At 43.0% G+C, this 13231-nt stretch overlaps 1 protein-coding gene across 2 annotated transcripts in view; it reads left to right on the forward strand.

Annotated features, from left to right (window-relative positions):
- The window catches only part of LOC117530877 (exocyst complex component 6-like), a 182699-nt gene that overhangs the window by 80736 nt on the left and 88732 nt on the right, over positions 1-13231 (forward strand). For both annotated transcript variants that reach the window (XM_034193823.1, XM_034193824.1), the window contains exons 11-14: positions 1643-1689; positions 9575-9695; positions 10631-10702; positions 10792-10889. In XM_034193823.1, the coding sequence (XP_034049714.1) occupies positions 1643-1689; positions 9575-9695; positions 10631-10702; positions 10792-10889 (338 nt within the window). The remainder of the gene's footprint in view (positions 1-1642; positions 1690-9574; positions 9696-10630; positions 10703-10791; positions 10890-13231) is intronic.

Genomic DNA, 13231 nt, shown 5'->3' on the forward strand with positions numbered 1-13231 from the left:
TCTTCTCTCTCACATGACCAGGGTCTTTCTCTCTCTCTCTCTCGCGTGACCAGGGTCTTTCTCTCTCTCTCTCTCTCGCGTGACCAGGGTCTTTCTCTCTCTCTCTCTCTCTCTCTCTCCCCCTCTCCCCGCCATTCTCTCTTTCTCTCTCTCTCTCTCTTTCTTATGACCAGAATCTCCCCCTCTCTGTCTCTCTCTCTCTCTGGGTGCGTGTGAGAGCCGCAGGTGAGAGTGTGACGCAGTTCAGGTGAGGTGGTGTTTTTTTCTTACTTTTCTTACTATGATGTTTTTGTTAATTTTTGGTTTGTTTGTTGGTTGTTTTTTATTGGTTGAACTGGTTTGTTTGTGGCTTTGTGTGGTTTTGGCACGGATGGCGTCTCGCTCCGTCATGGGGTGAGCGTGGTGAGAGGAGGATGTCCTCCTGGCTGTGGCTGAACAGGTCAGACATGAGAACTTAACATTTGCATCCAGGATGAACAGGGTTCCTCCATTTGATTCAAACGAGGCTCTCGGTCAGGAGCTGCAGAGGTTCAGAAAGTTTGCCAGCAGTTTTAAGACAATCGGACTGGGCTGTAAGAGCGAGAAATTTCACTCCTTCCGTCGGCAGGTGCTCATGTTCCTGAACTGTCTGACCCAGACTCTGGAGGTGTCCTTCAGAGTCAAACATGAGTCAGACGCCCTTTTCTGTTTGCTGTAAGTCAAAGCTACCTACGGGTAAGTAGATTTGGGCTTGGGGACCCGGTGTTGGTGTCTTTTGGTGTTTTGTGCTTGTAGTTCTATTCTGTTTTTATTTACACTTTACATCTCTCTCTCTCTCTCTCTCTCTCTCTCTCTCTCTCTCTCTCTCTCTCTCTCTCTCTCTCTCTCTCTCCAGCAGCTGGACCGTAGGTCTATCATGCTGTTGTTTTTTCACACTTCTTTATCTTTCAGCTTTGCTATTCCACCTCTCGCTCTGTCATGCAGGAGGAGGGACAGTGTCCCAAAAGCTTCTGAAGTGAAAATAAACTGTGTTGGACTTTTACTCAGTGTCATGTGCTCCTTACTTTCACTTTACCCAGTCCAACATGGTACCTCTCTCCATCACACTCTATTTCCTCTTCCATGCTTCTTCCCACAGTTTTTGTTTTTTTGTTTTGTTTTTTTGCTTTTTTCGCTGGCTCTGTAGTGATTATAAACATGTAAGAAATGAAGCCGTTGGCCTGTCCTTGTAGCCGCAAGCTGGCCAGTGCCTCAATGGCGGTGGGGTGTGTATGAGTTGTTGTTGTTGTTGTTGTGCTGTAAAGTAGTTTGTCTTTCTTGTGAGACCTGGGACGCTCGTTCACACGCCTGAGGGTCTGTTTCTCTGCTTTGAAAGCCCTGGTCAAGTCATTTAACCATCAGAATTATGCCCAAACCATAGCATTAAGGTCAGAAAGTTACTTTGTTCTCTTTTAAAAAAGAAGTGATGCTTCACTTATCGGAAAGAAAACATCAGGCAGAAACACATGTCCAATTTATGATCCAGCACCACATTAGTGACCAAAAGTGACTTGTTGGACATTGATCTGGTGTTCATGAATCCAAACGTAATGGTCCTGGTGGTTATGCTCCTAGGAGTTTTGCCGCAGTCACAGTGACACGGTGTTGTGTATTCTGTTTGCAGCATGAAACCGCAGAAGGCTACAGGAGATACTTCAATCAAATTGCAGGGTAAGATGTTCCAGACTTTACCTGCTTCTGTCCCCAGACCCCAAACGTCCTCTTTTCTTCAAATGAGAAGCTCCCTGGGTGAGGGACACCCAGCTTCATTGTTCTGGTACCTTGGCAGTTGCTTTAGCACACGCACGCACGCACGCACACAAACACACACACCTGTGAAGATTGCTGAAGACTCACCAAGGGCTAATTTTCTGTGAGTGCTTGTGATGTTTGAATCAATACTTGAGAAATGTTAATTGTTCTGTAAGTTTTCATATTTCTATCAGTGATTAAAAATAAATCACTGTGGGCTCACAGTTAATCAGTCTGTATAATTTAAAGCCCTTCATGTGTGAAGTGACAGAAAATCTTTCTTTGAAGTTTGGGGGGCTCTGATGGATCACTTATTTTTTATTAGCTGCTGTATGTTTATCATCCTCATACTATCAATATCAATTTACAGTCATTTCAAAAGCACACAAATAACACAAACAGAACCAAAACAGTTAGGGAGCTGACTGTCGTTACAACTTAACTAATGATCTGAGAAAACAAAATCAGGCCTATGAGTCGTTACATAGTGGATCCATTTTATCCAGTCTGAGGTAAACTTTTCCAGTTTATAGGTTGACACACACTGTTGTCTTTTCCATATTGTAAATGTCCATTGTAATGTCCATCCTTCCAGTTACAGTTGGACTTTCCTATAATCACTATTTCCTTAATGCCTTTTTAACTGCGACCACCAAAAATGTTCAATATTTATTTATTTAACCATTTCTGGGGTAAATTTTCAAAGTATATAATCTTCATCTCGAGAGGCATTACATCCTTGAAAATGTCTTGTAGAGCCATGTGTATCTCTCTTCAGAAATCCTCAATAGCTAGGCAGTCCCAGGCAAAACACCTTCTTGATATCTTGACTAAGCCACCTGTAGTTCGCGCTCCTTTTACAGCACAAGATTTCCTGAATTACTTTGAGATGAAAATAGAAGACATCAGGTTATACATATCCCATGCCTTAACGAAGCCACTACACCCTGCTATTGAGGTGGGCGCCATTACTGAGGTATTACCTAGATTTACAGAATTTGAGAGTATCTCTCTATGCATGCTGACGAAACTCATAATGTCAACAAAAAGCACAACCTGTTTATTTGATCCTATACCAGCAAAACTGTTTAAGGACCTGTGGCCCGCTCTTGAGCCAGCTGTGCTGGAAATTATTAATCTTTCTTTAACTTCTGGATCTGTTCCTCAATATTTCAAATCTGCAGTGATTAAACCATTACTTAAGAAACCTAATCTTGACTCCATTGTATTGAAAAACTATCAGCCGATATCAAATCTATCATTTTCCTCTAGAATTCTGGAATAAGTGGTGTCATGGCAGCGGTTCTGGTGCTGTTAGATCTTAGTGCTGCATTTGATACAGTGGATCATCATATTCTACTTGATAGGCTGGAAAATCATTTTGGGATTACTGGGAGTGCCTTTGCATGGTTGACGTCATACTTGACCAGTCATTCTCACTGTGTTTTGTATAGTAACACTACCTCTAACCTTAGTGACAGGAAATTTGGAGTTTCACAGGGGTCCGTCTTAGGCCCCCTGCTTTCCCTTTATACAGCACCCCTTGGGCACATATTGCGGTGTTTTTGGATACTCAGTTATACATGCCGATAACTGCTGGTAATCTAATTCACATAAAATCCTTAGAAGATTGCCTTGCATCATTGAGAAGTTGGATGTCTAGAAACTTCCTACTTTTACATTCTCACAAGACTGAAATGATGGTTCTTGGTCCAGTGAGACATTGGCATCAATTTGACCAGTTAACGCTTAGCCTAGGCTCGTGTGTCATACATCACACTGACAAAGTGAGGAACCTTGGGGTAATTTTTGATCTTACGTTGTCCTTTGACCTCCACATTAGAAATATTACGAGGGCTGACTTCTTCCACCTGCGAAATATAGTGAAGGTTAATCCCATCCTGTCTATGACTGATGCTGAGACCTTGATCTATGTGTTTATATCTTCAAGATGGGACTACTGCAATGTTCTATTTTCTGGTTTACCACAGTCCTGCATTAGGGCTCTCCAATTGGTTCAAAATGCTGCAGCCAGACTTTTGACACAAAGCAGAAAGTTTGACCACATTACACCCATTTTAGCATCCCTTCACTGGCTTCCTGTCCCAGTGAGATCAGATTTTAAGGTTCTGCTAGTAGTCTGTAAAATTGTTCACGGAGGCACCTCCCTAACTAGCTGACCTAATTAATCCTTCCATACCGGCCCGGGCTTTGCGTTCTCAGGGTGCAGGACTACTTTGTGTCCCAAGGGTGAATAAGAAGTCTGCGGGTCATAGAGCTTTCTCTTATCGTGCCCCTGTTCTGTGGAATGATCTCCTTGCATCAATAAAACAGTCAGATTCTGTGGAGACTTTTAAGTCCAGACTTAAGACGCAATTATTTTCCCTTTTGTATGGCTTGCATACTGGCATAGTATAGTTCTACGCTTTTTACTCTTTTATTAGGAAACGGAGCGTGCCGCGGCCTCAACTTAACCTAAATTCTAGGTCTTTTAGTGAAGCTTAGGGCTAGTGGCCAGCGATCACCTTAGTATTTCCTGTGTTGCTTCTTGTTTAATGCTGGCAAATTATACTGTTTTTCCTGTCTTTCTGATGCCTGATTCTGTTTTTTCTCTCTGTTTAAGGTGCAGCTCCATTCAGAGATGGGTGTGGTATTTGTGCTGGAGACCTTCCTGTCCTTTGCACCAACAGCATTTCCTGTATATTCGTTTTGTATATATGTTCTGTAATTTATGTCTGTAGCATGGCCCAAGCAGAGGGTCACCCCTTTGAGTCTGGTCTGCTTGAGGTTTCTTCCTCAGAGGGAGTTTTAACTTACCACTGCTACTCTGGGTGTTAGTAAGGTTAGACCTTACTTGTGTGAAGCACCTTGAGGCGACTCTGTTGTGATTTGGCACTATATTTTCAGCTTGGGACTCCGACGAGGGCAGTCGCATCTCCTCCACTCTCCCTTATCTCTGTTCTCTGCTTTTAACCTTCAAGTCCCTACTTCACCAGATTGTGAATTCCTCAAATTATATTGGATTCTGGATCTATTGGACTACTATTGGATTAACCATGGAATTTATCAGCTGGTCTCTGAACGCTATTGACACCATTTTTTCTACAAGAACGTCAGGACCGGGGGATCCTACCTGCCCAGATGGAATGTATCCTGTAGGCTTTCTCGAGTCCTGGAGTTCCTGGCGTGTGGCATGCTTGGCGCCTTTCTCCATGGAGGACGTCGAGGATTTATTCATTTTTGGTCGCATGGTAGCAGGGCTGGTACTTTTTGGCTTATGTGCTGCCCTGATCTACCGGAAAATTGGCAAGATGGCGGCATCAAGAACCACGGTCCCTCACTTGTCTGTCATGATTAACGAGGTTGGCAAGGCAGTGCATTCTCAGACTGCAATCACTCGAACTCAGATGCAAATTGGATGACATCTTGGAGCAGATGCTTGCCTTACAGTTGAAGCTGAAGATTTCAGAGGCCGGTGAATTTTCTTAATTCATAATTGGGAATATTCTTAATTCATAATTGGGATTTAGTTGTGCAAGTGGAACTGTTAAAAAGTGTTTTTCACTGCTCAAACCATAACATTACAGGCTTATCAAGCCTTAAGGTCAAATTGCCCGACTGTTTTCCTCCAGAGGAATTTTTTTTTTGGCCTGGTTGTTTCTTATCTCAACTCACAAAGACAATAAACTGCTTTTCACAGGACTGAGGCATGCTCCATTCCCTCCCCCCACCTGCCTTCTAACCCCCATCAACACTCCCTTCTCCGGCGCCTGCTAACGTCACTCATTTCCCCTTCGGCCGGTGCGGTGCAGTTTTAGCTACAGCCCCCATTCTTCCCCCCAAGCTGACGGTGGCGCATCTCAGGGTTGCTGCGTGGCTTTCACCCACTTGCCTCAATTCGGATAATGGACTTCTTCAAACTTGTGCACATAAACAATGTCAAATGTGTATGTGTTGTCTTTAATTCTGATGTGTGCCATTATTACGGTAAACAAGTAATAATTGTGGACTAATTGCTGTCTGAGGTAACTGAAGTGTAAACATAATTTCTCCACTGTGAGATCAATAAAGTATATCTCATATAAATGAAAATCAATTGAAATTGAAAAATTGAGTTACTACGATAGCTTAGAGGCATGTGCGTGGTGCTTACGAGGCTGCTACAAGCCCATTATCCATGCGCCTGGCAGCTACGCAAGACCTGAGAGGCTATTTTTGGAGCGGCTGCCCTCTTATGCACATAATTCCATCTGCTGTGTGCGCTGTATATAAAATAATAATTTTGTAGCAGTTTAATCATTTTCTGCCAAACCATCGATGCTGAAAACCCCTCTAATCACTTCTGGAATCACAGAGGACTGTTTCATCTGGACGCTTTTTTCCCCTCTTTCCTGCTCCATGTGGAATGTATTTTGAACAGTTTAAGGTAACTATTTTTAATGTTTTTATAGCTTGATATAACAGTTTCTAACTGTAAAACGTGGTCTTTGCTTGATATAATATCTTGTTATTGGATCACATGAGCTCCGCTGTGTGTGTGCACTGCGCACTGAGGCAGTGACTTATCACTCTCCAAAGGAGCATTTAGGCAGAAGCCAGGTCACAAAAGAGTGATTTTTCAGTAAATAATGGACGAACACAAAGTTCATATTTGGATGACTGTGTGAAAGTGGTTGTGTTTAAATCCGCGGAAGAAATAACTCCAGTGAAGCCACTAAAAGCAGTGCAGAGTTGTGCAGCATCACAGAAAGAGAGCACGCAAAAGACTGATTTTGAAGACATAACACAGTCATTAAGTGCCAACATTGCGTTATCATGGCATTATCACAGCACTATGTGGCTTCGCGTGGCTGATGCGAGCCATTCAATGCTCTAATGACAGGTCGGTTGTGGCTCACGAGAGGCTGCTATGTGGCACATGCAGGGTACAGACAGGCACATAGAGGCACCTTAGTAGCGGATACATGATAGATGAAAACATGGGTGGTTCTTCAAATAATCGCTGACACGCTCATTATTCATGGCTTATTATTCGGTGGCACCCAGGCTTTAGCACATCCTGCTAAAGTAGAAGTAAAACTATGTTTTGTCCGTATAGCGTGGTAAGAAACAGAACAGTATGCGTCATGGCGCTCCAGAGGAGATAGGAAGTTATTATTATGATTATAACCCCTGGCAATAATTATGGAATCACCGGCCTCGGAGGATGTTCATTCAGTTGTTTAAATTGGTAGAAAAAAGCAAATCACAGACATGACACAAAACTAAAGTCATTTCAAATGACAACTTTCTGGCTTTAAGAAACACTATAAGAAATCAGGAAAAATAATTGTGGCAGTCAGTAACAGTTACTTTTTTAGACCAAGCAGAGGGAAAAAATATGGACTCACTCAATTCTGAGGAATAAATTATGGAATCACCTGTAAATTTTCATCCCCAAAACTAACACCTACATCAAATCAGATCTGCTCGTTGGTCTGCATCTAAAAAGGAGGGATCACACCTTGGAGAGCTGTTGCACCAAGTGGACTGACATGAATCATGGCTCTAACACGAGAGATGTCAGTTGAAACAAAGGAGAGGATTATCAAACTCTTAAAAGAGGGTAAATCATCACGCAATGTTGCAAAAGATGTTGGTTGTTCACAGTCAGATGTGTCTAAACTCTGGACCAAATACAAACAACATGGGAAGGTTGTTAAAGGCAAACATACTGGTAGACCAAGGAAGACATCAAAGCGTCAAGACAGAAAACTTAAGCAATATGTCTCAAAAATTGAAAATGCACAACAAAACAAATGAGGAATAAATGGGAGGAAACTGGAGTCAACGTCTGTGACCGAACTGTAAGAAACCGCCTAAAGGAAATGGGATTTACATACAGAAAAGCTAAACGAAAGCCATCATTAACACCTAAACAGAAAAAAACAAGGTTACAGTGGGCTAAGGAAAAGCATTCGTGGACTGTGGATGACTGGATGAAAGTCATATTCAGTGATGAATCTCGAATCTGCATTGGGCAAGGTGATGGTGCTGGAACTTTTGTTTGGTGCTGTTCCAATGAGATTTATAAAGATGACTGCCTGAAGAGAACATGTAAATTTCCACAGTCATTGATGATATGGGGCTGCATGTCAGGTAAAGGCTCTGGGGAGATGGCTGTCATTACATCATCAATAAATGCACAAGTTTACATTGATATTTTGGACACTTTTCTTATTCCATCAATTGAAAGGATGTTTTGGGATGATGAAATCATTTTTCAAGATGATAATGCATCTTGCCATAGAGCAAAAAATGTGAAACCATTCCTTGCAAAAAGACACATAGGGTCAATGTCATGGCCTGCAAATAGTCCGGATCTTAATCCAATTGAAAATCTTTGGTGGAAGTTGAAGAAAATGGTCCATGATAAGGCTCCAACCTGCAAAGCTGATCTGGCAACAGCAATCAGAGAAAGTTGGAGCCAGATTGATGAAGAGTACTGTTTGTCACTCATTAAGTCCATGCCTCAGAGACTGCAAGCTGTTATAAAAGCCAGAGGTGGTGCAACAAAATACTAGTGATGTGTTGAAGTGTTCTTTTTGTTTTTCATGATTCCATAATTTTTTTTCTCAGAATTGAGTGATTCCATATTTTTTTCCCTCTGCTTTGTCTAAAAAAGTAACCGTTACTGACTGCCACAATTTTTTTCCCTGATTTCTTATAGTGTTTCTTAAAGCCAGAAAGTTGCCATTTGAAATTACTTTAGTTTTGTGTCATGTCTGTGATCTGCTTTTTTTCTACAAAATTAAACAACTGAATGAACATCCTCCGAGGCCTGTGATTCCATAATTTTGCCAGGGGTTGTATTATTGTTATATTATTATTAATTGTATAAGGAAATATGACATTAGCAAAATAGCAAAGTGGCCATGAGACATACTACCCCAACATCAGTTTCTCCTTTATGTGGACTCCCAAGAAACAGAAGTCCATGACCCTTTCCATACAGGTCCCTCCCCCCCAATGATAATGGGCTGAATGTCTGTTTTGTTTCTCCTGAAGTCTATGATTAGCTCCTTGGTTTTGGATGTGTTCAGGAGCAGGTTATTTCTCTACACCACACCGTCAGCTGTTCCACCTCATCCCTTTAGATGGACTCATCTCCTCCAGTGATACAGCGTACCACTGTGAAAGCAAGACGTGGGCCCTCTGTACGTCTTTATGGAAATGATCTGATGCTCTTCAAACATCAACAGTGAATTGCTGACCTTGTGAGAGAACATCAGCTGTGATGTTTAGACCATGAGGTGTGTTTCTCTGAACATGATCTTTGACAGGTGGGAACTTTCAATCACAAAGACCATTTGGTTCATATTCATGGTTGAATGGAAGTTTGATCACATGACTCCTGGGTGAGTGGGTCAGGTCGAGCCGTCTGGATGATGCAACATGCGGCTGCCCGTAAAAGAACCAAGCCATGTGAAATGTGGGCATGTCCTTGTCACAGGTGAAATATTGTTGTCTTTGGTATTCTCCTGTCTCTGGGGTCCTCAACCTGTGTCCTGGATCGTGTCCAGAGAAACTCACCACATCGACTAAATGTGGTGTCTGATGTTCTCTCAATGTGTCACTGATCCTCCTCATCTGAGACTCACTAAGTAACCGTTCATTGGACACAAAGTCATTGCAGCAAGAGCCAAAAATCCTCCACAGAGACCTGGGACCAGAGACTTCCAGTTGTCAGCAGAGTCAGCCTTCGTCTAGTTGTTATTAATGGTGGAATTTAAATGTGTATCTTTTTGTCTGTGTGTCTCATCAGATTTTTTGTTGTGGAAGATCACATCCTCCACTCCACACGGGGGCTGGTGACCAGAGCTTTCACTGACCAACTGTGGAACATGGCGCTGTCCAAGATCATTGCTGTGCTCCGCACACACTCTGTAAGCACACACACACACACACACACTTGCACACATACATACACGCATACACATACACACGCGCATGCACACATACATACATAAATACACATACACACACACACACACACATACATACATAAATACACATACATACACACACACACATACATACATAAATACACATACATACACACGCACACATACATACATAAATACACATACAAACATATGTATGCATACACACGCACACACACACACACACACGCACACACAGGCACACACACAAACATACACACAGACACAGGCACATGAGACGGGAGGGCAGAGCGCAGCCCCCGCTGTCTGAGTTACACGAGCGCTCCTGCCCGCTTCCGGTGTCTCCTGAAAACTCCAAAGAGAGCTGCTGCTCCTCCAACAAGGATATCTGTAAAACTCCCAGGATCAGTGCAAACCAGTGAAAAAGTTCCAGAAGATGATAGTCCAACGTTTATGAGCTCATCCTTGGAGTAAGAGAGCAAAGAAGGCGAGCAGAGTTCAAACAAAAATCACAAAACGCATAAAGTATGAGAGCGCGCTGTACCGAGGCAGCCATCTGTGGCACCATCTTATTTAAAGTGTCCTTTGGGGAGTGAAGTAAAATAACAACATTCAAATTTTTTTTTTTTTTTTTTTTGAAAGTGTCAGTACTGATTTTGTATCTGCATTAATCATTACTCAGTCTTAAACTCAGGTGACATTTGTTTCAAATAAAACATCAAGACACTCTCAAATATTCACCTCATTGTAATCCTGGTGACTTGTGTTGCCGTAATATCAAAGACATTTTATTTATTGTGTGTGTGGGGTTTTTATTTTTCAATAGTCATTTTGAATACAGCAGCTCAGAATCAAGTGACAACTGTAAGTTACCACTGTGTTGTTTTCTCTCCCACATCCAAATTAACCCTCTGCAGTCATACTGCAACGACCCAGACCTGGTCCTGGAGCTGAAGACCCTCATCATCATTTTTGCTGACGCATTACAGGTTGGTTGTGGGACCTTGGTCGGGCCCATGGATGTTCTCATGGTTTTGGTTTTTGTAAGAAAGGAGACGGCTTTCTGTGTCTGTAACAGGGTTATGGCTTCCCAGTCAACCGACTGTTCGACCTGCTCTTCGAGGTCAGAGACCAGTACAATGAAACTCTTCTGAAGAAGTGGGCACAGCTTTTCAGGTGGGATCCTCCAATTTGTGTTTTATTGTCTGTTGGTAGTCACATTTGTTTTAAAACACAATCCTGTGCAGAAAATCTCAGGTACGATGATTCAGACTCCCTCCCAGAATGCAAAGATGGAAAAATACTGAAGAGCATCTTGTGCATACTATCCCCTCACATGTGAGCCATCACCTTCATGTCTGTGGCTCCTGGGCTTTTGAAATTCAGATGCCTGGGAAGATTTTATGGAGGCTATTGGGTCAAAGGTCAGAGGTGTTTGTTGATGCTGATATCTTTCCAGTAAAACGAAAGTCCAAGTCTTTAGGGTCCCAGTGCTTCCTGTCTTACTGTCTGGTTGTCAGACTTGGTCTTTAACCAGTGGCCGACAGTGACAACTGGTTGTCTTTGGTACCAGGCCTCTTTGGGCGATCTGTGCATCCCGCTGGAATGACTTTGCGTCAAACGGAGGCTAAGTTGGGCACAGTCATATGAGGAGGATCACTTGTATTACACATCTGTCTCAAGGTCTCAGGATGTCGTCCTTCAGACTGTTCCTGGATAATTAGGCCTTGCTGCACCATCTGCTTGGAGAAGACTCCAAAATATTCTCAAACTCCAGGGTCAAGTTTCTGAGTCTATTAAAATGTATGAATGGTTTGGTTGATGATACTGTTTTTGGCTGCACCTTGGTTGATTTTTGAGTCGTCTTCTTTGTTGTGATATTTATGTTCATGAGAAATTTTCTGTAGAAGAAGAAGAAGATATATACAGTGAAACTTGTCTTCTGCATTTAACCATCCTAATGACAGTAAAGCCCCTTTCACACTGGCGCAAGCGTAGAGTAGCATTTTGTTGCGTTTAGAGTACATCTGAAATGCGCAAGTACTCTGCTTTTTTCCTGTGTAAGAAAAGAGAGACAGAGAGAGAGAGTGCGCTGTCTCTCTGCTCTTTTTTTTTCCGAGACCTGCTCTTTATGTTCTCTGGATTTCAAAAGAAATCCATTTTATGAATTGAAAGAATGTAACCATGTTCTCTGATGTGCATTTTAATGGAAGATCCCTGCCGGCTTATGCACACAAGCAGGGCTATGTGGATCATTTATCACAGGCTCGCACACGTTTGATCACACGTGCTGTGTGGATCAAACCTGTTCACACGCGAATCTGAAACCTTTTCCCGCTTGAGTCATGCTTCTGTAAACTGCTGCCTGCCTGCTGCCTGAAGCCCCTTTCACACCGGGGCTGCTCCCAGTTGCTCCCTATTGCGCCATGACAACGAAGAAAAACGCGCTGTTTGGAGTTAATTTCCGGTTAATTACTGTGTCAGCTTGTGCCTGATGACGTCTCGTTGCGCTGCGAGTTTGGCTGCCAGGTGCTGCCAGTTGCTCCCCCTCACTCTAAACTTAAATAGCCTCATTTTCTGCCTCTCATCCAGTCTGTTTTCTGAACACAGTACACACACGTCGCTGCCCTTAGAAGTAGTGAGCTGTTTTTGCTGTCTGTTCTTTCCTTCTTTAAGGAAAGACGGTGCGTGCACGAACCGTCCTTTAAAGCAAATGTGGAGATGTCTGGAGTTCAACTTGATGTTGACATATCCTGGACTTACGTCCTTTTTTAACTGTGATAAGAGAGTTTGAGGAGAGAAAGGAACTAACTGCCTGCAGACAATTTTTTTTTTCTTTTCTTTCCTCGTGCGAACGAACCTTCAAGCGAATGTGGAGATGTCTGGACTTCTATTTGATGTTAACATGTCCTGTCTCAGGACTTATGTCCTTTTTTGTCTCTTTTTTAACTGTGATGTGAGAGTTTGAGCAGAGAACAAGGAACTAATGCCTGGAGCCACACTTTTTTTCTTTTAATTGTTCACATGTGCGCGCGTGAACGAACGTCCATGAGTGGACTAGAGATGTCCGGACTTTTTACTGGATATTTCTGGCAATCATTCTGCTGTTTTTTTTCTTCAGCATGTAGTTTTTACTGCATTAAGTACACGGTATAACAACAATCCTGTGTGATTTATACTGCGGGAACAACGGAACACAGCAGGAATCATAAATTGGCTTCGAGTCACGCCGGGTAACGCCTCTTTGCCCCGAATTACGCCTCTTTGCCCCGACTTGCGCTGGAACCACTTCCTTTCTGCGCCGAGCACAGGACGCCAAAAAAATTAAACAGGTTTAATTTTTCGGCGCCCGACTTGCTTCCTCCTTTGCGCCCTCGCGCTGTTGTGGCGCCGAGCTGCATCGTCTTGGCTTCCACGCGGCATCGTCATAATGACGCACGGCGCAACTGGGAGCAACCGGGAGCAGCCCCGGTGTGAAAGGGGCTTGAGTGAACTGCACACAAACTGAGGCGCAGTTC

Source organism: Thalassophryne amazonica, chromosome 18 (assembly GCF_902500255.1).
Source record: "Thalassophryne amazonica chromosome 18, fThaAma1.1, whole genome shotgun sequence".
Taxonomy (NCBI): domain Eukaryota; kingdom Metazoa; phylum Chordata; class Actinopteri; order Batrachoidiformes; family Batrachoididae; genus Thalassophryne; species Thalassophryne amazonica.